This window comes from Colobus angolensis, unplaced genomic scaffold (assembly GCF_000951035.1).
Source record: "Colobus angolensis palliatus isolate OR3802 unplaced genomic scaffold, Cang.pa_1.0 Scaffold377, whole genome shotgun sequence".
Taxonomy (NCBI): Eukaryota; Metazoa; Chordata; class Mammalia; order Primates; family Cercopithecidae; genus Colobus; species Colobus angolensis.
In genome coordinates this window covers 751426-772974 of record NW_012117121.1, presented here as the reverse complement: position 1 = coordinate 772974, position 21549 = coordinate 751426, and the positions used below count along the sequence as shown (strand labels likewise).

Below are 21549 nucleotides of genomic sequence, written 5' to 3'. Positions count from 1 at the left end.
TCACTAGATAGTGTGTATGAATGAGTGAGGAGTGAATGAGCAAGCCACTGAGGAAGGTACAATGGTGCCACTAAATGAGATGGCATATGTCATGCAGCTGACATGTGCCTGGCGCACAGTCAGCCCTCAACAAACGCTGCTCCCTTCCTGCTGCCCCCTTAACTGTCCCTCACCCACGTGACTGACTCACAATGTGGCATAATGGAAAGAGCACTAGATTTAGAGTCCAAAATGCCTGCCTATGAGTCTTGGTTCTTTCACGCATTGACCCGTGACCTTGGAAAAGTCACCTAACTTCCCTGGGCCTCAATTTCTTCCTCTGTGAAAAGGAAATTATGACATTGCTGGATGTATGAAGATCAAATGAAATAGATGAAGAAGAGCTTTGAAATAGCAGGGCGTGGCCCCTATACGATCCTCCCCTCCCCACGACCACATGCTCCCAGCTCTCTCCCCAAGTCCCTGTCCCCGGGCTCAACACTGTCAGCAGGATCTAGGACAGGTTAAAATCCCAGCCTGGCACGCCCTTGCCTCGGATGGCCCTGCTTCATCACTCCCCTGCTTCCACCGCCACTCCGTGATGGCATTCACAGAGACTCCGCTGTGCCACAGCACCTGGGCTTGGCCCACTCCAGCCGCCTGGCCCGCAGTCACCTCGTGTCCATTAAGCCCCAATCCAGATTTCTTTCTCTTTCAATTAAGCCACTTGGCCTGAAGACCTCTGCCCCTTGAGTCCTGATTTGCACAAATGCCCTATGAATAGCTTTGATTAGAAAGAAAAACCAGCATTTGGTACAAGTGCTGCTCGGCACTGCCCTGAGTCCAACAGGGAAAGGAAGCCAATTTAACCCAGCGCTGTTTCCTGAGAGATTGGGGACAAGCTAATTTGGGGAGGAGATGGCAGGCAGGCCACAGCCAGGGCTTGGCAGCTGCTAAGGCCTCGGCCCAAGCCTGAAGAGGCTGCCCCCACCCGCACTGGTTCATGGTTCCTGGCCCTCCCTGGCTTGTCCGTCCACGCTTGTGCCAATTCTAGGTTATTAACCTGGAGACACTAGGGCTCAAGAGGACTGGTGTGCCAGCCTCACTCAGAGGGAGGCACTAAAAGGCAGGGAAAGAAGGGGCAGCCTCAGGGAGGTGCCAGGACTGTGCCAGCCCCCACCCTTTGGAGGCCATACCTGCCCTCCCCTCCTGAAGTGTCACTGGGGCCTCAACTCTGCCCCAACATCCTCTCTCTCTCTCTCTCCCCTCCAAAAAGCAAATATTTGGAAGGGGCCTTTGACATCCTCTTTCTAGTTCGGGTGTTTATATCTCTTTGAGTCACAGACCCCTTTGAGAATCTAATGAAAGCCATGGGCCGCTTTCCCCATTAAAATGCATGTATACACCATTATTTTCATTACATTCAGGGTCTCTGCGAACTGTTGAAGTTTCCAGTGGGCTGAGATAAAGAATTTCTGATCTGGTTCAACCACTTTATTTTATTATAGATGAAGACAACACACTAGGGCCCAGAGAGGGCAAGTGACTTGCCTATGGTCACACAGCAAATTAGTGGCACAGCCCATTCTGAAGCCGTGGGCCCAGACTCCCAGTTCAGTGCCCTTTCCACTCCCCCAGATGGTGTCTCTCTCCCTTTCCTCTCCATAGCTCACTTCTCCATCAATCCTGTCCTAGGGCCCTGCACAGAACAAAGTACACACAATGTATGGTCAGTAAGGGTGGTTAACAGGCCAGCCAGAAGAAGGAACAGGCCCGCTGGAAGGAGAAACAGGCCAGCCGGAAGAAGGGCCAACTTTATTTAGCTGGTTCTTCCCTGCAGGGCCAGGGTAGATGTGGTTTGATTGCAGAGACATGTGAGGGGCTGGATCAGTGGTTGGATGGCTCTGTTCCAGGGTGTTCCTGTGATGTCTCAGAGCTCCAGGCTATCACCATGTGAGGGGCCAAGGAAGTGTCCTCAGGGTACAGAGCAGGGGACCAGAAGCATGCCCAAGCTTCTTCTAAATGCCAGGACCTTAGCTTTTAACACCACCTCCAGTCATTTCTGTTCCTCCTCTGCTCTGGAACCCATGCTAGCTCCCTAGTACCATAGCATCAAATTCAGATTTCTTCCCCTTGTGTCTTCTTTGCATAGGATGAGCTCATTTCTGCACTGGTCATTGTTGTCATCCTGTCCCCAGTTGGTGTGAGTGGGAACCAGTGGGGAGGGGGGCAGAACTCTGGAATGTCCTCTGCCTGCTTGGGGCCTTGGCCGGATATCTTGCTGTGCCTTACCAGTCATCTCTGCCCCCAGGACTGCAGTGCAACGCATCCGTGGACCTCATTGGCACCTGCTGGCCCCGCAGCCCCGCAGGGCAGCTAGTTGTTCGGCCCTGCCCTGCCTTTTTCTATGGTGTCCGCTACAACACCACAAGTAAGGAAGACGTGGAGGGTGGACCATCTGCTGGGAGGTGGGACAGGATGGGGAGAGCTTGGAGGTGGGGGAAGTAAGAATGATGATGCCAATAACAGTAATACCTCTTATGGGGATCGCCCCTGTTTTCCAAAGGTCAGCGCTGTATTCTCCCGAGTACCCTGTGCTCATTACTGGTGATTCTCACAATACCCTCACAAGACACTATCACGCCTCCTATAACTAAGGCCCCTGAGGCTCAGGGAGGTTAGGGAACTTGCCCCATTGGCAGCTGGTAAGGGGTGAAGCTGGAATTTGCATCCACGTCTGTCTGGCACTTCCTTCTGCCATTAAACTTCAGGTTAGTCTGTTTGAGCCTGCTGTAATACCGTGAAGCAGGGCAGGAATCGTTAGAGCCCCAGCTGTATGGATAAGAACCCTGAGTCGAGAGGTTCTGAGGCCTACCCCAGCCCTCCAGCCAGGACGGGGGGGACCCAGAGTTTTAGATGCACAGGCAGGGGCTCAACTTGCATCCTGGATTCATAGGTGGAGTGGGGACAGGACAGGACTGACCCAGGGTCCATCGGATACTTGATCCTCATGTAAACACCTGGCTCTCCAGAGGCCCAGAACCCCCATGGCTGGGCTTTGCAGCTCCCTGCTATTCCGCCTGCCACTCTCAGAATTAATTTGCTCTCCCCTGTCAATGACCCAGGTCCCTGCTTATCAAAACAGCAACAGCTGTGGGCCACGGGCCCTAACCTACCTGAGGGGAGGCTGGGGGCCTGATCCCTGCAACTGGGGCCTCCTGTGTGCACCCTTGGGTCCTGGTGGTCTTGAACTCAGAGCCCCAAGAGGGCACAGGGGTGAGCCCAGACACCATGTGGTTTACTCCAAGACTCACTGTGTGACCTCCCAGCACATTGTTGCCCCTTGTCTGGCCCTCAGCCCCTCCCCTGAGGATGGAGAGGGCTGGATGGCTTGGCTTCTAAGATGTGTCCCAGCTCAAAAACCTCCCGAATTCCTTCTTCTGCCCCTCTTTCCTCTACCAGATGGATTTGGGGGTTTAAAGTTGGGGGCTACAGCAGAGGAGTGGGAAGACCCAGCCAGAGAGTGACTCCCCAGGGAATGACCTGGGAGGCCAGGGCAGGGCAGGAGGCTGGGGCAGCCAGATCCAGCAGCCTCGTGTGTCTGTACCATGTCCTGGCCATGGGAGGGACCTGGGAGAGGGAGAAGACACACTGGAGGGGCTTGGGGACCAAGGGGAGGAAGTGCAGAAAGGAAGAAGGGCCCCTTGGCCAGGTCAGTCCAAGGGGTGCACAGTTGGCCAGCCCCCAATGTAGTCAGGCCCATTTGATAATAAGGAAATTGAGGCACAGAGAAGCTAATAATCTATCAGAGGTCTCAGAGCCTGCAGGCAGGGTCACAGCCCAGGGACGAGAACTCTCACGATGCTGGGGGCTTAGTCCTTCTGGAGCCCCTAGGAAGGAGGCAGCATCTGCACATCAGAGGGGCTTCTGGGAGGAGGCACCAGATCCTGTCATGTCCACTTCCAGAGTGATTCTTGTGTCTGGCCCTACCTGCCCCCACTCCCCAGCGCTACTGCCCAGCCTCAGGTTTCAGATCTGAGTCGGTCGCTCCTTCACTTGGAATCCACTCTTCTGTGGCCTCCGTGGCCAGGCCCGTGCTCCTGGGTGGGGCCTGCCAGGCTCTCTGTAGTCATGGCCCTGTTGCCTTTTGCAGCCAGCCCTGGCCACCCACCGTGAGTTTCCTCTACCCCCGTTGCAAAGGGTTACTTGACACGCTCCAAATAAACGTTTCCAGCCCTCAGTGCCTGGGCACACACTTCACTTGCTGGCCCTGCCCGAAGTGGCAGCCAGGAGTCCTAGGTTCTCATTCCAGCTGCATCTGCAGCTGGTTAAGGAGCCCTTGGCACAGACCTTCTCTGGGCCTCAGTTTCTCCACCTGCAGAATGGGTAGGAGGATTGGGTGTGGTGCTCTCTAGGCTCCCCTGCGCTTCCCTCTGTGATCCCAGGAAAGGAGCTGGGGTGATGGCCCCTCGACCTGGGATCAACCTGTCAGGGCAGGGCTGGAAGACCCCTTTCCAGGTGCCTCCAGTGCCAGATGAGGTGGAGCATGCCCATGCAATCAGTCGCAAGTGGGTATCCAGAGCTGCACCTCATCATTAAGCACTAATTAATCCATTTACTGATGAGTTGCTGCCAGGACGTCTAGGCCTTCTCCCTAATGCCCTCCCTCCTGCTGCATCCGATCTTCAAAGGGATGGGAAGCATTTCCAAAAATATCCATTTTCCCGTGATTCTTTGGGAGGACTGCTCAGCTCAGCAATTAAAGACAAGGAGGTCGCATCCTCCCTGGCAACGGCTCCCTGCTTGTTGGGCCTGCTTTCTTTCGGATCACCTCCTTTCTCCCTGTCAAAGCCTGCTTTCTCTGGGTGACGCAGCCTCTGGCGGGACTCCTGGCTCTCCCTCACATACCAAGGGGGGGGCAAGGGTGTTGAGCAAAGGGGGCTTCTCCCACAATATCCACCAGTACCCTTTGATGGGGACAAGCGACACGCTCTGAGTCTCGTGTACGGTTATATAAATATAGCTCCAAGACAATAATAATAAAAATAACAGCCAACATCACATGCCAGGTACAGTTCCAAGCACCTTGTGCATGTTAACTAAAAATACTCAACTCTTGAAGTAGGAGCCGCTATTCAGAGGCTCTAACTTACAGAGGAGGAAACTGACAGGTTTCGGGATTTGCCGAAGGTCACACAGCTAGTGGGAGGTAGTGCCAGGATTTGACCCTAGACTGTCTGGGTCCAGGGGCCACACTCGTAGCACTACTCCATGCTGCCTCTTAACTCAAGAACCACCACCCCCATCCCGCCACCCCCGGGCCCCTTCCAACCAGATCTCTGTCCCCAAGCCCCTTTCCTTGAAGGTATTTCAGAGCAGCCTCTGGTCCCGGGACTTCCCAGCCATGGCAGAGACACTGGGTTGCCCTGGTTCCTCGCCTCTCCCTCCCCTCAGACCTCCGTGAAAACCTGCTGGGTGAGCCTCAGCCCTCCGGTAACTCATCCCTCATTTAACAATTAGGAGAGGATCAGCAGCCTCTTCACCAACTCTGCCCAAGGGCCTGAGGCTCCCCGAGACTGCGGTCCACTGACATGGAAGAGCCTTAAAAATCCATTTAGCCAGATCTCCCACTGGCCAGCTGTAGCTGAGCAGCTCCTCAGCAGAGGGACCTAGGAGGGGAATGGACGGGAGGAGAGCGAGAGAGAAGAGGCCACAGCTACCTTTCAGCCCTGGAGGCCAGGACAGGCTCCCTGTCATCACCCTCTTGTCCTGATGCTGCCAGCAGAGGCAGCTCCCAGGCTGGATGGTCCCTTGGGGATCAGCTGGTCCAGCCCCTCCTTTTATAAATGAGAAGGGGTCCCCAGAGGTCACTCACGCAGCACAGCAGCAGCTGGGCTGGGCCCAGGGCCCCAGCCTCTAGACCCTCACAGGGTTCCAGACTCAAGGACTGGGACTCCAGCAGCTTTCCCAGCCCTCTTCCAGCCCCGAGGGCCAGTGGGAGCCACAGGAAGGCCTACAGTGAGGGAGACTCCAGGGGAGATGCTCAGGGCTTCATTTCTCTGCCAGGCAGTTCTGCCTGGAGTCAGAGCCAGAATTAACTCAACGAAGCATGTTTAGAGCTAGTGAGGCCAGAGCTGGGTATGGGGTGGGGTGGGGCGACCTCTGCCAGCGGAGAAGATGAGATGGAATTTAGAACTCATGCTGTCCCTTCCCAGCTGGGTTTCAGGACTCTGGAGCTCGAGCCTGGTAGGCAGGAAGGAGGGTGAGGGGAACACGTTGGGCAGCTCTGCCTATCCCAGGGCCCTAAAGTCAGGCATCAATTCGGCTCACAGGGCCCCTCCCCATCTCCTTAGAAGGTGACAGGTTCTGGGCCACAATCCAGGCCGGTGACTGCATGAACCTCCATATGTCCCTGGGCCACTCTGCTGCCTTCTTCCTTGAGTGACATGGGCCAGGCTAGGAGCAGCTGTGGCAGACCTGAGTGATGACATCTCCCCACACACGCCTGTCACCTGTCATTTTCTGTCCAAGAGACTTCCATCATGGATGTTCCCCCCACCCACCCACCAGAACCTTCCAACACAGGACCGCTATGGAGAAGTGCCCCCCTCGGGACCTTCCCCAAGATCTGCCCCGTGAACTCTGAGCCCCCATGTGCAGCACGGCCAGGGAGGACCTCCCACGGCAGCCTCTGTGAGATGGCTCTACCACAAGAAGCCCTGTCATGCCACCTGCCACGTGAGCTGTCACCGCATACCCTTCCACCGTGTCATGCCCAGCCTCGTGAAAATTGACTCATGAGGTCTCACCATTTTTTGCTGTCTTACAAGACCCCTGAACAGGAGATTTCTCAGAAGAGCACCTCCCCATCATCTGCCACCACATAAGGACTTCAAAGGAAACAGCCCAGGGAGCTGGCCAAGCCTGTCCACGGGCCAGTCCTGTGGGCATGATTGTGCCAGCTTGAGTGGGCAGAGCCAGGTCCACAGGTGGGCATCGGGAGAGCCACCAACCCCTGCGGGAGGCCAGTGGGCAGAAAGAGGCAGGAAGATGGGGGTGGTAAGGAAGCCCTTCTCCCCAGCTTTACTCCACAGCCCCCAGCCAGCAGGTGCCTGTGCTGGCCATCTACAGATCCATCTATGCATCCATCTGGGCCAGGATGGTCAGACAGGGGTCGGGGCTGCCCTGCCATCACTGCCTCTCTCTTCCTTTTCCAGACAATGGCTACCGGGAGTGCCTGGCCAATGGCAGCTGGGCCGCCCGCGTGAATTACTCCGAGTGCCAGGAGATCCTCAATGAGGAGGTGAGGCTGAGCCGAACGAGGCTGCCCATATGAAGGGGGGTCCAGGGTCCCCAGCAGAGTTGTGTGCCTGCTTCTTGGAGTCAGGGAGCCAGAGGCTAATGTCAAGGTCCTGCCCTAGCAAAGCTGACTGGGGAACTGGAGCTGTTGACTTGGAAATGGCCCATGAGCAGGCACCCTCGAGGGCGGGCTGGACCAATGGGGCACTGGGCAAGCTCTGATGATGATGAGATGGGTCCTTGTTCCTTCCTTCCTTCTCCCTGTGCTCATCGGGCAGCCGCTTGCACTGGGCATGGGACTGTCCTGGGGGTGCAAAGGGAGACCAGACTTGGTCACAGGAGTCCCACCCTTTTCCACCACACACGTCTGAGAGATACATCCAGTTCCAGCCACGGGGCTGTATGGGAACCAGGGATGGGGTGGAGGTAGCAGTGCAGTTTGAAAAAGCCCTTGGAAAGCCTTTTAAAATGTTAAATGTTTTTGAGCAGATGTTGCTTACACAGAACTCAGAAGGTACAAATAGGAATACAATGTCCCCTCCCACCCCGTCGCCAGCCACTGGATTCCCTCCCAGAGGCAACCATTTTGCCAATTTCGTAAGTGTCCTTCCAGAGACATTCTCTGCATACATGAGTAATTATATATACGTATTCTTGTTTTTACCTGAATGTTGCATATTACACACACTGTCTACACCTTGCTTTTTTCATATAATCATCTATCTTAGAGATGGTTCCATATCAGTACATAAAGAGCATCTTCATTCTCTTTGCATTTGCATAATATCACAAAATGAACCATAATTTATTTAAACCAGTCTTTATTCTCAGTCTTCAGTTATTACAAATGGTGCTGCAATGAATAATCTTTGAAGGGTGATATTTGGCAGAGGTACAAATATATCTATCCTGGAACTGCTGTTGCCCTCGGTCTCCTTTGCCACCCGACGCTTTCTCCCTCAGTGCTGAGGAAGGCGGGGGTTAGAGAGCAGAAGGGGGGACACTCCAGGCTGTCCAAGGGCCAGGGCTTCTGACTGTGGAAGAGACGGACTGACCTAGGCAGTCCCAAGAATCCCATCGCCTAAAGATCAGAGCTGGAAGAGACCTTGGAGACTCTCCCTCCCATCTTGAGGTTCCCAGACCCGCCTGGTTATAAGAATCGTCCAGAGGCAGATCACCTGGGGTCAGGAGTTTGAGACCAGCCTGTCCAACATGGTAAAACCCCATCTCTACTAAAAATACAAAATTAGCCGGGTGTGGTGGTGCACACCTGTAATCCCATGTACTAAGGAGGCTGAGGCAGGAGAATTGCTTGAGCCCAGGAGGCAGAGGTTGCAGTGAGCCGAGATCATGCCATTGCCCTCCAGCCTGGGCAAAAAGAGGGAAACTCCATTAAAAACAAAACAAAACAAAAACGTGGCCAGCTGCAGTGGCTCATGCCTGTAATCCCAGCCCTCTGGGAGGCTGAGGCAGGCAGATCACAAGGTCAGGAGATCGAGACCATCCTGGCCAACATGGTGAAACCTCATCTCTGCAAAAATACAAAAATTAGCTGAGCATGGTGGTGCATCCCTGTAATCGCAGCTACTTAGGAGGCTGAGGCAGGAGAATCACTTGAACCAGGGAGGCGGAGGTTACAGTGAGCTGAGATGGTGCCACAGCACTCCAGCCTGGGTGACAGAGCAAGACTCTGTCTCAAAAAAAAAGTATGTGGAATCGCCCAGAGCACCTGTCCAAATACAGGTCCCAGGGCCACACCCAACACCTAAGAAATCAGACCGTCCAAGGAGGACCTGGGAATCTGTCTTTCATGAGTGCCCCAGGGGAGCCTTCTGATGGGGCAAAAGTGAGAAACTCTAATCTAGTGCAACCCATTCACATTGCAGATGGGCAGACTGGGACCCAGAACTGGGGACTGATTCACACAAGATCACATGGCCAGAGTAAGTCAGAGCCTGGAACCCAGGGCTTCGGAGCTCAGGCTCTGCTTTGCCCACTGCCAGGTATCTGCGTGAAACAAAGTTAAAGGAGAAAGAATCACTTTCCTTCACCCCCAGCTTGCCAAGCCCCCACACGGAGAGCCCACCTGGGAAGTCCTGGGATTGGGAGGAGGGCTCTTCCTGGACTGAGGGAAGGAGGTGGGGTTCCAGGTTAGGGGACTTAGTTGGGCCGGAGGAGATGGCCTTGGCTGGGGGAGTGGGAGTGGGCAAGACCGTTCAGGGATGTGGGGAATCCGTAGCCTGGCACACAGTAGAAGGAGGGAGGAAAGGAAACAGGGCTGGTGCTCAAAAGAGCGGGTCAGTGCTGTCAGCGACTCAGGACCACACACCATGCCAGAGAGGGATGGTGTTGAGGAGGTACAGCTAAGCCACGAGGTCAGGCTACAGGCCGCACTGTCTGTCCCAGCCTCACGCCCTGCACTCAACCCTCCTGAGGGTGAGGGCGGGGTCTTCGTGGTTCACCTGTCTCTCCTGCTCTAATGTAAGCCCCTTCCTTTCAGTTGGCTGATGGGGACACTCGGCAGCCCCCGTTTTCCCCAGCACCCTTCAAAGGCTCAAGGGCAGTAGGTTAGCCACCCTCAGCCCGCCCTGCAACGCCCACCCCTGCCAGGACAGGGGTCTCTCCCTCTCTCCACCAGCAGGGTTAGGACAAGGAAGAGGATCAGGAGCCCAGTCTCGTCAGCCCGCTCTTTGCATTGCAGTGGGAATAGCACAGACCTTAGGGTTTGGGTTTCAATGGGAACCTGCTGCATGACCTAGAGGAGGCAACTTAACCCCACCAAGTTCCCAAAACTGGTGGCCAGGAATTCAGATCTCCGCCTTCTGGGGATGGAAGAGTGGTGTTGGCCTGTCTTGGCCTATGGGAGATGTTCCATTCACCTGCCGCCCCCTGTCTCTCATCTCCCCTGTGAGGTCAGGGGAGGTTGTAATGTACACCTGGGGGAGTGACGTGCCCCACCCCCCAGCCCATCCATGCCTGGCTGTGCCGCCTCTTTCCTCTGCAGCCCCTGCTGGCCTGGTGCCTCGCACTCTGGGTAATCGATTCATTTAATTAGTGAAAATGCCATTCCCTTCTGCCAGCCCCCAGCCTCGCCAGACCCCTCCCAGAACTGCAGAGGAAAGTATCCAATTAATTGAGTGGTAGGTTTCTCAGCTCTGGGTCTGGGCTAAGCCCTAATTAAGCTCCAGCGCCCTGGGGTATTGCAGATAATGGATTTGCAGAAGTCCGCCTGTGAAATGGGACTTGCGAGGGCACCCCAAGGCCAGGCACCCCAGGAGATCTGCCTGCAGCCAGCACCACCAGGGAACAGACCCGCAACTGGGGAGCCTGTTGCATGCATGGCTGGCCCAGGGATGGCACTGAGCCCTCAGCAGAACCCCTACACCTGCTCCCCATATCAGCACCCTCTCCTCTCCCCACCACCTCCCTCCACTACTGTTCATTGCCTTCCCCACTGTCCGACCTTCCCCCACCCACCCGACACTTGCACACACTCTATTCCCCTTCCCCACACTCTGCTGAGCACAGGAGCCTGGGCCTCAGGCGCAGTCTGGGAGGGCACACCGTGGTGGGACACACCGTGGTGGGACATGAAACGGAATCAGGGGGTCTGGGTTTGTGGGCCGAGGTTCACTGCTCACCATCTGGGGAGAGGTGGGCGGTGGTTGGACCAGGGCTTCTGAACTGTAAAGGTGCTTTTTCCCAAAACGAAGCTCCGATTCCGTGGGCCTAGCGCAGGACACACATTCCACTTTCCTCAAGGTCTCTGCGAGCTCCTCTGTGTGCTGTTGCTGGGCCAGGGGCTGCCCTTTGCGGATCGAGGGACTGGAGTGAGTGCCCGCTGTGGGGTAAGAGGAGTGGCTCTGGAAACTTCAGTGGAGAGGAGGTGCCAGAATGGAGTGGGCACCGGGGGGAGCTTGGAAGGGAGGTCTCATTGCCACCATCCCAGAGAGGCATCAGGACGGGTCTGGCACTGCAGCACCTGGGACGAGGTGGTGTCCTGCAGAGAGTCCAGTCAGAGTCAGCCGCGCACGAATTGCTTATTCAATTCAGGTCACTGAGGGTACGGCGGAGTGGCCTCTGCCAAGTACCATGCTGTGCCACCCTCCTTAGGTGCCTGCTGGTCTTACGTCTCCAGACTGGACGGAGAGGGAGTGCTGGTCAGGGCCCCGGGGGTAGCTGTGCCCATTTGTCCTTTGGACATCCCAGCTGCTTTGCTGTTACCGTGGCTGTCGGTCGGTGTGTGACTGGCTGTCCCTGGGGGTGCTGCTGACTCTCCTCTCCAGGTGTCACTGGCCACCTCTCAGGGTGTTTCTAGGTGCCTTTTAAGGCCTTGCTGTCTCTCTAAATAATGCTGTCCAGAACTCTGGTTGTTATTGGAAATATCACAGTGTCACTGGCTTCTGTCTGGGTGATGCACGATGTATTTGTCTCAGGGTATCAGCAGCCATCCCTCAGGCTGTCTCTCCAGCTGTCTTCTCAAGCTGTTTCTCAGGTTGCATCATGCTGATGTGACCAATAAGAGAGAGGGCTTGAACCTGGCCCAGGCCCAACTGCTCAGGGAGTCACACTGAGACTTTGTCCTCTGGGAATGGTTTCGCCTGATTCTCCCTCTCAGGCTGTTGGAGAAAAGCCCTCGTGGGTGCTATCCTCCCAGCAGGAGGTCTCCCGAGGCTCCTGGGCCCAAAATGGAGCGAGACCACCCCAGAGAGTGCCTTTGCTTTCGATTCCTGCTTGTCCCCCAAGAAATCTCCCAGGGGGCTGGGGGCAGTGGCTTACGCCTGTAATCCCAGCAGTTTGGGATGCCAAGGCAGGTGGATTGCCTGAGCTCAGGAGTTCGAGACCAGCCTGGGCAACATGGCAAAACCTCATCTCTACCAAAAAATACAAAATATTAGCTGGGCATGGTGGTGCATGCCTGTGATCCCAGCTACTCAGGAGGCTGAGGCAGGAGAATCACTTGAACCCAGGAAGCAGAGGCTGCAGTGAGCCATGATCCTGCCACTGCACAACTCCAGACTGGGCGACGGAGTGAGACTCCATCCCTCCCCCACCCAAATAAAGAAATGTCCCTGGGAAACCAGGAAAAGAGGGATTTCAAAGCCAGGCAGACCCAGGTTCCAGATGCCGGCTGCATGGCATGGCCAATTATTCAGTCTCTTCTACGGGAAGAACTGGGATGAGAGGAGCAGTCTCCAAGGGCAGCTGTGGGAAAGGAAAGCAGTGGCATCTGCAGAGCTCCTGGCACAATGCTTAGCATACAGCAGGTGCTTAATAGATGACTCCTCCCCACTCCAACCCCAAGGGCCTGGTGCGGCCTGACTCAGGAGTGAGGTGGGGCCTGGCAGGTGGCAGTGAATGGTCGGCCTGCACACTGCGCCCCTCCCGCCCAGCCTGGGCCTGTGAACAAGGCCGGGGTGTCATGCCATGCTCGGCTCCACACATGCTGTCATTACCCAGGGGCTTCTCAGCATGGATTTGTGGAAAATTTAATAAAAGGATATTAAATACCAGCTCCAGACAGCCTGTGATGCGTGCATATCTTCCGAAGCCTCCGGATTGGGGCATCTGCCGCCAGGCGCTTAGAGACCCCCCCACTTGCACGGGTGATGGGTCCCCTCTCCTCACTCCCCTCTGTCTCTCTTCTGCCTTCGTTTACACCTCCCTGGATCCCAGTCCTTTGGAGGCTGGAGTTGTTAATGTAATTTCCTGCCATGTTCCAGAAAGCCTCTGCCTGGAAACCAGCTCTGAGAACAGAGCTTCTGTAGGAGCCTCTGGACCTAAGAGGTTCCTGATGAGGATGCCCCTTCAGAAGGGCCTTGGTGACCGGGTGGAACTGGGCATAGGGTCTTGGCTCCTCCTGGGATGCCTGGTGGATAGGGCTGGACTTGACCTCTGGTTTCGTGTGGGTTCTATAATTCCAACGGGAAGGCCTGCGGAGTAGCTCCTTGGTGGCTCTGAGAGGATGATGAGGGCTGTTGTGAGCTCATCACTTCTCGGCGCTTGCATGTCACCCGTTTCTGTGCCTCATGATCATTCAGCCCCACCCCATAGCCTGGAAACAGGGAGGGAGGGAGGTGCTGCCAGGGACCGCTCCTTTCCCAAAGCCACCTGCTTTCAACACCTGTCTTTCCTTCCTTCACTCACACACTGCTTTAGAGTTCGACTGCGTGTCAATCTCTTGGTTTCTAGGCTCTGCTTCTTGGGACCTATAAAAGTGTGGATGGGGGCTTTGCTCTGGGGCAGGAGTCTGCAGAGAGCTGGGCATGGGGACCGGCCAGTCCCCTATTATGGGCTGGGCTGGGGACCTGTTTGCAGCCTTTGTACCTTGCCAATCTGCACGTGCAGGCAAGAGGTGGTTTTGAAGTTGCGCGACCTCCAGTGCGTCAACATAACCTCTGTGCTGTTTTCCTACAAAATAAAGCCCAGGAGCCCTTCCAGCTCCCCCTATGGAGTTGCCCTAATGGTTTAAGACGATAACAGATACGAAAATCCTCTGCAAATGGGAAGGCTTCATCACTCTTGGAACTTAAGATTGCTGTAAAGAGGAGGGCAGTGACCTCCATCAGTATATTAAATTCATTAAGAAATAAACCCGGGGAATGTGTTCCAGTCCTGGGAGAGGATCCTGCTCACTTTGCACAGATCCCCTTGGGCCAGGGATGGGGAAGGCCCTGGAAAGTGAGTTATGGAGCCTCAGGAGACTTTTCTGTGGTTTCGGCTGATTCCGTGGATGCCAGAGCCCAGCAGCTGCCCGGCCCCTCCTCGCTCACAGGAGCAGGCGGTGTTGCAGCAGGAGGGATTCAAGGACGGCCGAGAAGGTGGTGACTCAGTTCAGAAATGGGGGGAGAAGATAAATCCCGGGAGGTTGGTGTCTCTGCAGCTGAGAGGTCCACCTGGTGTTCCGACCGGGTGGCAGCATGGGCAGATGCGACTGTGAGGGCACACCTGCGAGCCGGCCACACACGCTTGTGCGTGCAGAGGGGGCATCCGTGTGGAGTGGGGTATCCCATGTGATGTGGAGACTCAGACACAACACAGAGCAGTGAACAGAGCATGGGATTCAGGGACAGACAGAGCCTCAAACTGGACGCATTGCTCTGCGGCGAGGCCTGACCCACAGCAGGTACTCAGGAAGGGGGAGTGGCGCTTGAGCTCATGACCTGCTCCGTCCCAGCCACCCCCAGGCGATGTCCTCATAGAGCCGCCCCCATCCAGCAGGCACAAGGGCATGGCTGTGCAGAAGGCTCACCTCTGCCCCTCTCTCCTGCTCCAGAAAAAAAGCAAGGTGCACTACCATGTCGCAGTCATCATCAACTACCTGGGCCACTGTATCTCCCTGGTGGCCCTCCTGGTGGCCTTTGTCCTCTTTCTGCGGCTCAGGTGAGAAGACCCCAGCACTGCCTCCTCCTGTCCCTGGGCCCTAGAGCAGGAGCAGGGTGGAGAAGTGAGAGGAGCAGCTCCAGGTCGGGGTGGGGGTTGCTGGGAGAGGGTGGCAGGGGCTGGCTTCTCCGAGTCTCAGGTCTCTGGGAACCTCTGGCAGAGCCGCTCTGCCCCCTCCCCAGTAGCTGCTGGAATGGTGGGGAGGGACAAAGCTTGTCTTATGTCACCCACACCCAGGCCGGGCTGCACCCATTGGGGTGACCAGGCAGATGGAGCCCTGGAGGTGGGGGCTCCATGGAGTGGTGCCCCATTTCAGGTTCGAAGGTACCTGGGCCCCAGCACTACCGCCAAGGATGCAGGTGGCAGAGCCAGGGATGGGGATGGTTGGGATCAGGAGCCGAGCATCAGGGCTGGAGGCTGGGAGCGGGGCTGACCCCCGTGACTGTCCATCCTGGAATGGCAGGGAGTGGAAGGCACCCCCAGGGCAAGCGGGCATCCCCAGGAAGCCAGCTGCCCTGGTCCATGGAGTGTCAGGGAGAGCCTGGGGCTTTTTTCTGGGTGGGTTGCAGGCAAGAATGGCTCCATGGGGCATTAGGAGAGCCTTAGCTGTCACTTCCCTGTGTGACTTGGCCCATCAGCCCCACCCTGTGCCTCAGTTTCCTCATCTACACATCTGGGTTGGGGTGATGTGGGTGGCCTGCCCCTTATCCTCTCTCTCCTGTTGCTTCCATCATCCACCTGCCCTGCTGCACCAGAAGCATCCGGTGCCTGCGAAACATCATCCACTGGAACCTCATCTCCGCCTTCATCCTGCGCAATGCCACGTGGTTCGTGGTCCAGCTAACCATGAGCCCTGAGGTCCACCAGAGCAACGTGGTGCGTCCTGGCGGGGGAGCGGGGAGCAGGTCAGGCCAAACCCACGTCAGAGAAGGGGCCCAGGTGGGCCTGCCCTGCAGAGGAGGCGCCCACAGAACAGGAGTGGGATCCCAGGGTGTGCCCTGTACTGCCTGGGGGAGGCCCAGGGCCAGGGTTTGGTGCCGCCCCTGCCCCCCATCATCATCTTTGATTGGGGGTGGGGTGGCAGGGCTGGTGCAGGTTGGTGACCGCCGCCTACAACTACTTCCATGTGACCAACTTCTTCTGGATGTTTGGTGAGGGCTGCTACCTGCACACAGCCATCGTGCTCACCTACTCCACCGACCGGCTGCGCAAGTGGATGTTCATCTGCATCGGCTGGGGTGAGCTGGGCAGCCACCTCCCCGGCCTGGGCAGTGGCGACCGCCGCACTGCCCTCTCCTCACCCAGACTCAGGCCAGAGGGCTGGGGGTCCTGAGGGATGGAGGTCGGGTTGGGGCAGTGGGGTGTGCGCCATAGCCCTCTGCTCCTCTTGGGGGTGGGGGGCAGCAGGAGCACCTTGAAGGAGGTGTGTGAGTTTGAGATCCACCCTGAGTAACCCTAGACACCCTGGAGCCTGGGCTGCACTGGGGTCCTCCAGGGCCACATCCCCTAGCCCCTGCTGAGGGCTCTGTGACAGCCCATCTCTCCCCCAGGTGTGCCCTTCCCCATCATTGTGGCCTGGGCCATTGGAAAGCTGTACTACGACAATGAGAAGTAAGTCACCTCCTTTCCCTTCCTGCCCCCAAGGTTTAGGCTCCCAGCCTAGCTTGGTGACACTCCCAAGGGCCTTGGGCCATGCTGGCTTTCCCCTCAGGACCATGGCTTCTGCATCTATAAAGGGAGGGATCTGGGGGTTGGACTCATTCAGAGGGTCCCTGCCTGTGCTCTGCCTGGGTGGGACTGGACAAGCAGGATCCAGCCTCCTTTATCTGCCTTGAGCTTACACAGGAAGCAGCCTGGAGCCAGACTGCCCAGGTTCAGAATCGTGGCTCCATCATTAAATAGCTGTGTGACCTTGGACGGATTACTGCAGTGTGCCTCAGTTTCCTCATCTGTAAAATGGACATACTACTGCCTCAACGGGCTGTTGTGGGGTGATATCAGTCCATCTATATTAAGCATTTAGAGGCCGGGCGCAGTGGCTCAAGCCTATAATCCCAGCACTTTGGGAGGCCAAGGCGGGCAGATCACGAGGTCAGGAGATTGAGACCATCCTGGCTAACATGGTGAAACCCCGTCTCTACTAAAAATACAAAAAAAATTAGCCAGGCGTGGTGGCGGGCGCCTGTAGTCCCAGCTACTCGGAGGCTGAGGTGGGAGAATGGCATGAACGCGGGAGGCGGAGCTTGCAGTGAGCCGAGATCTCACCACTGCACTCCAGCCTGGGCAACACAGCGAGACTCCGTCTCAAAAAGAAAAAAAAAGGATTTAGAATAGGACCTGGCATATAGAGCAAATGCTGTATAAATGTGTCCTAGTAATATTCAGACATCTTAATAGAAGAGTCCTTGAATTTAATAGAAGTGGACCTAGATGATCCCAGAGGCTTCTTCCAGCTCTGAAGTTCTTTGGTTCCTTACGAAACGGACTCACATGTTTCCAGTCGTGCCTGGAAACTTGGTTTCTGCTGCAGTGGTGCTCAGCCTTGGCTCACATTAGAATCACCTGAGATGCTTCGAAAAGTACCAATGCCCAGGCTTCACCGCCAGAGAGTCAGGTGTAACCCCTCTGGGGTGTGGCCTGGCACCCAGAAGGCTTGAAAACTGCCCAGGTGATTCTAATGTGCAGCTAAGATTGAAAACCACTGAGGAGGGGGGCAGAAAAGGTGGACATGGATGGCAGGGGAGCCCCAGGACCTTCTTTGCCAAACAAGTGTTCCCAGGAACCTATCTGACTGACTGACCTGGCGTCCAAGTGGCCTCCACCACAGTGACAAGCCCTCTCCTCCCCCCACGGAGGGGAGGAGGCCTGCATGGCTTCACTGGGCTGAAGGAGGAGCCTGGAAGATTATCTTGCGTGTTTATGAGGTTGACTGCCTCCTGACTCAGGCTAGCTGAGGCCTTGGGAGGCCTTGGGAGGCCTTGGGAGGCCGAGGTGGGCGGATCACTTGAGGTCAGGAGTTTGAGACCAGGCTGGCCAACATGGTGAAACCCCGTATCTACTTTAAAAAATACAAAAATTAGCTGGGTGTGGTGGTGCGCACCTGTAGTCCCAGCTACTCGGGAAGGCTGAGAATCTCTTGAACCCAGGAGGCAGATTTTGCAGTGAGCCAAGATCGTGACACTGCACTCCAGCCTGGGCAACAGAGCGAGACTCCACAAGCCTCAAAAAATAAAGCAAAACAAAAACTGTTTGGGCTAAAGGAGAAAGTGTGTCTGAGCGGCTCTGAAGCCCCACCTGGTGGTGAGAATTCAACACTGCAACAGAGAGGATCTGGGTGTGAGAAAGCAGAAACGAACCTACTTGCAGACCAGAGGCCCAAGGACTGGACCCAGCCCTCAGAAGCTGTGTGTGGCTGGCATGGTGTTTTCTGAAAACTTGATTTTGTAGCCAACCTTTAAAAAATCCAAAGGTTTCATATACAAATCTCAATTTCTGGCTTATGAGATCTAGCCACTGGGGGTCTTCATACCCACGAGGACATAAGGGCTTCCAGTTTGTCTGGTCCCCACCCACTCCCCAGGCCTCCCTGGAGCTTGCTGGAGGGACACTCAGGAAAATGCAAAGCAATTACCCCCTGCAGCAGGTAGAACCTGTGCAAATGTTCCTCTCAAGGTCGTTCAGGCTGCGATTAGACAGGTTCAGGCTGAGATTGCAAACTGCTGGGTGCCCACTGGGTGACAGGTGTGGTGCCACTCCCACCAGCAGCCCCGCAGAGGACATTCTGGGCCTCAGCCACAGCCAGGGGACCGTGAGGAGGAGCCAAGGATGCAGCCTGCGTATTGAGCCCATGCCCATTCCCAGCCACTCAGTCTTTCCCACTGTCTACCTCCTGCCCCAATGTTTGCTTCCAACTTTGCATCTCATCACAGAGGATGCTGTCCATTCTGCAGATGGGACAACTGAGGCTTGGCAGTGGGATCAAGTGACTTGACCTTCTGCCAGGGTTAGAATTGGGACATCTACCTCCTGGCTCCCAGCCCCAGTCCTGTCCTGGCCAAGCACTGTCCCTCCCCATGCCACCGAGGCAGATGCAGATGACCCCTCCTCCCCTTTCCTCTGTGGCCTTCTAGGTGCTGGTTTGGCAAAAGGCCTGGGGTGTACACCGACTACATCTACCAGGGCCCCATGATCCTGGTCCTGCTGGTAAGAACGTGGGTAGGGGCAGGAGACAGGGCCCAGTGGGGAGGGACAATCAGTGCCAACCGTGGACGAAAGGACCCCTCTGCCTAGAGGTGGGGGCCACCCAAGGAGGGGGCATGGGCCAGGGATGTGCAGCTGCTCCTGAGGAGGAGGGAGAACAGCAGGAGCACTGAGGCCAGAGCTGAGAAGCCTGGATCCCCAGCCTCTCGCACACTCCAGCCCGCTGGTGTGCTCAAATTGCAGATCAATTTCATCTTCCTTTTCAATATCGTCCGCATCCTCATGACCAAGCTCCGGGCATCCACCACGTCTGAGACCATTCAGTACAGGTAACCGGGTACCGCCTCCCCCAGGCTTCCCCCTGATGAAATCCCTGCTCCCCATGCCTCTCACATGCCAGAGACCTGCCACTCCCTCCCCCGACCTGGCCCTCTGCTGAGCCAGCGGGCAGCCCATCCTGGGGTGGGCTGTGACTCCAAGCCTCCCCACCCGCCCCACCCCAGGAAGGCTGTGAAAGCCACTCTGGTGCTGCTGCCCCTCCTGGGCATCACCTACATGCTGTTCTTCGTCAATCCCGGGGAGGATGAGGTCTCCCGGGTCGTCTTCATCTACTTCAACTCCTTCCTGGAATCCTTCCAGGTACAGCCCTGGAGGGGCACACTGGCACCTCCTTGGGTGGGGATTCTCCCAAGCAGATGCCTGGAGGGTAGGAGGCCACAGAGAAGCAGGGGGCAGCCCAGAGGCTGGGTGGGCGACACCTGTGACCGACCTTTGACGCTTCCTCTCTCCTCCCCAGGGCTTCTTTGTGTCTGTGTTCTACTGTTTCCTCAACAGTGAGGTGAGGACCTGGGGACCCTGCGGCGGGGCTCAGGGCTGCAAGGCTTGTTGGGGCTGGCAATAGTCTAGAGCCTTCTCCTCCCCTCCCAGGGCTGGCTCTCTCCCTCCCTGTTCCTCCTAGGTCCCTGGGGGATGCTGCTGGGAGCCCCAGGCCGGCCCCTCCCACCTGTCCACTCTGACAGTGACAGCCCTCTCCTTTGCTCTCAGAGGCCGCTGGCACCAGGCTGGAAGCCAGAGCTCCAGTATCTTTGATGAGCCTGTGAAAACCAGGAAGGGCTGAGCCCTGGGCAGGGGATATGTGTGGGTTGAGAGCAGGAAGCCTTGATGGCAAAGGCCATATGGTGTCTTCATGTGGGTTAGAAAAGGGTGCCCCTTCCCCAGAACATTTGAGAAACCTGTTCTGGCAAGGTTAGAAAAGGGTGCCCCTTCGCCAGGACACTTGAGAAACCTGTTCCGGCAAATATGCAAAGCAGCCATGTTAAGGCTGTGAGTGCCATCCTCTCCTGAGGACTTCTGTGTAGTCAGCTGACCTGCACAGCCGCTTACCTGCACAGCTGCTCGTGGCGACCCAGGGGAGGGAGGGGGTCCTGAGCCCCAGGCTCAGATGTCGTGCTCCTCCCTGTGCCCGCAGGTCCGCTCTGCCATCCGGAAGAGATGGCACCGGTGGCAGGACAAGCACTCGATCCGTGCCCGAGTGGCCCGCGCCATGTCCATCCCCACCTCCCCCACCCGTGTCAGCTTTCACAGCATCAAGCAGTCCACAGCAGTCTGAGCTGGCAGGTCATGGAGCAGCCCCCGAAGAGCTGTGGCTGGGGGGATGATGGCCAGGCTCCCTGATCACCCTGCCTGTGGAGGTGACCTGTTAGGTCTCATGCCCACTCCCCCAGGAGCAGCTGGCACTGACAGCCTAAGGGGCCACTCTCCCCCTGCAGCTGTGCAGGACTCTAGCTCATGAGTGGAAAGTCATCTACAGGACTGGGCCAGTCCCGGGGCCTCTGGCTTCCCTGCCCAATCCTCCCTGGAGAAGGGACGTGGGAATGAATGGAAATGGGCTGCTGCACACCCACAGCAGCACGCGCGTCCCTCCAAGGCTGTCTTCTCCCAGAGCACAAGAAGTCCAGCCCACTGGGACCTGGGGCTGCCCTCGGCAACTGTGGGGAGGCCGTTTGCTGCCCCAGGGCATCATGGGCAACTCGTGACAGCCTCTGACTCACCACGATGATGCCTCTGGACCTCGGTGATGCCTTCCGACACCACTGGGAACCAAGGGCCCTCTCTCAGGAACCCTGGAGACAGAAGTCAGGTGTCATCGTCAGATGTGTGGCCACAGCACTAGGGTCACCCCCCAGGCCTCCAGAACCTCATTGACACTGTGGCACTGCCACCAGCAATGCCCTGCCTCGCTGCCTTCATCCTGAACATTTACTACCCTGCAGGCCAGGCCAGCTTCCCCTCACTTAACCACAGGCAGTACCCTCATCCCACACCAGTCACCTCCTGCCCCTTTTCCTCTTTTGTGAGAAGAGGGGGCTGGAGGGGGCAGAGTGGCCTGTGAGCAAGAGCCAGGGGTGTCCCAGCCCCAGCCTCTGGGGCAGAGCTTGTAGCCCCGGATGACCTCTGGGGCAGGACCACTAGCTAAACAAGCCAGGAGAAGGCTCCTGCCCAAGTGGCTCTTGGGACAACATGCTGCTTACACTCTAGGTGTGGACTGGCTACAGCCCCCACTGACCTGCCCATGTCCAGAGGGACTGGACAGCCCGAGCAGGGCTTTGGGGGGCCCTAGAAGATGAGGGTATCGGCTGTGAAGCGGGTGGCTGGTATAAATAATAATATTTATCTTTTCAACCAGCA

General features: G+C 56.7%; 1 protein-coding gene across 7 annotated transcripts in view; it reads left to right on the top strand.

Annotated features, from left to right (window-relative positions):
- CRHR1 (corticotropin releasing hormone receptor 1) overlaps window positions 1-21549 on the top strand; it is a 76339-nt gene extending 54790 nt beyond the window's left edge. Inside the window, exons 3-14 of one of the 7 annotated variants that reach the window (XM_011953909.1) lie at window positions 2291-2410; window positions 7197-7282; window positions 14555-14661; window positions 14899-14985; window positions 15417-15537; window positions 15746-15899; window positions 16212-16272; window positions 18792-18864; window positions 19105-19190; window positions 19365-19500; window positions 19658-19699; window positions 20330-21549. In XM_011953909.1, the coding sequence (XP_011809299.1) occupies window positions 2291-2410; window positions 7197-7282; window positions 14555-14661; window positions 14899-14985; window positions 15417-15537; window positions 15746-15899; window positions 16212-16272; window positions 18792-18864; window positions 19105-19190; window positions 19365-19500; window positions 19658-19699; window positions 20330-20470 (1214 nt within the window). In that variant the 3' untranslated portion in view covers window positions 20471-21549. The remainder of the gene's footprint in view (window positions 1-2290; window positions 2411-7196; window positions 7283-14554; window positions 14662-14898; window positions 14986-15416; window positions 15538-15745; window positions 15900-16211; window positions 16273-18791; window positions 18865-19104; window positions 19191-19364; window positions 19501-19657; window positions 19700-20329) is intronic. The other 6 variants (XM_011953910.1, XM_011953911.1, XM_011953915.1 and 3 more) reach the window with 6 other exon arrangements.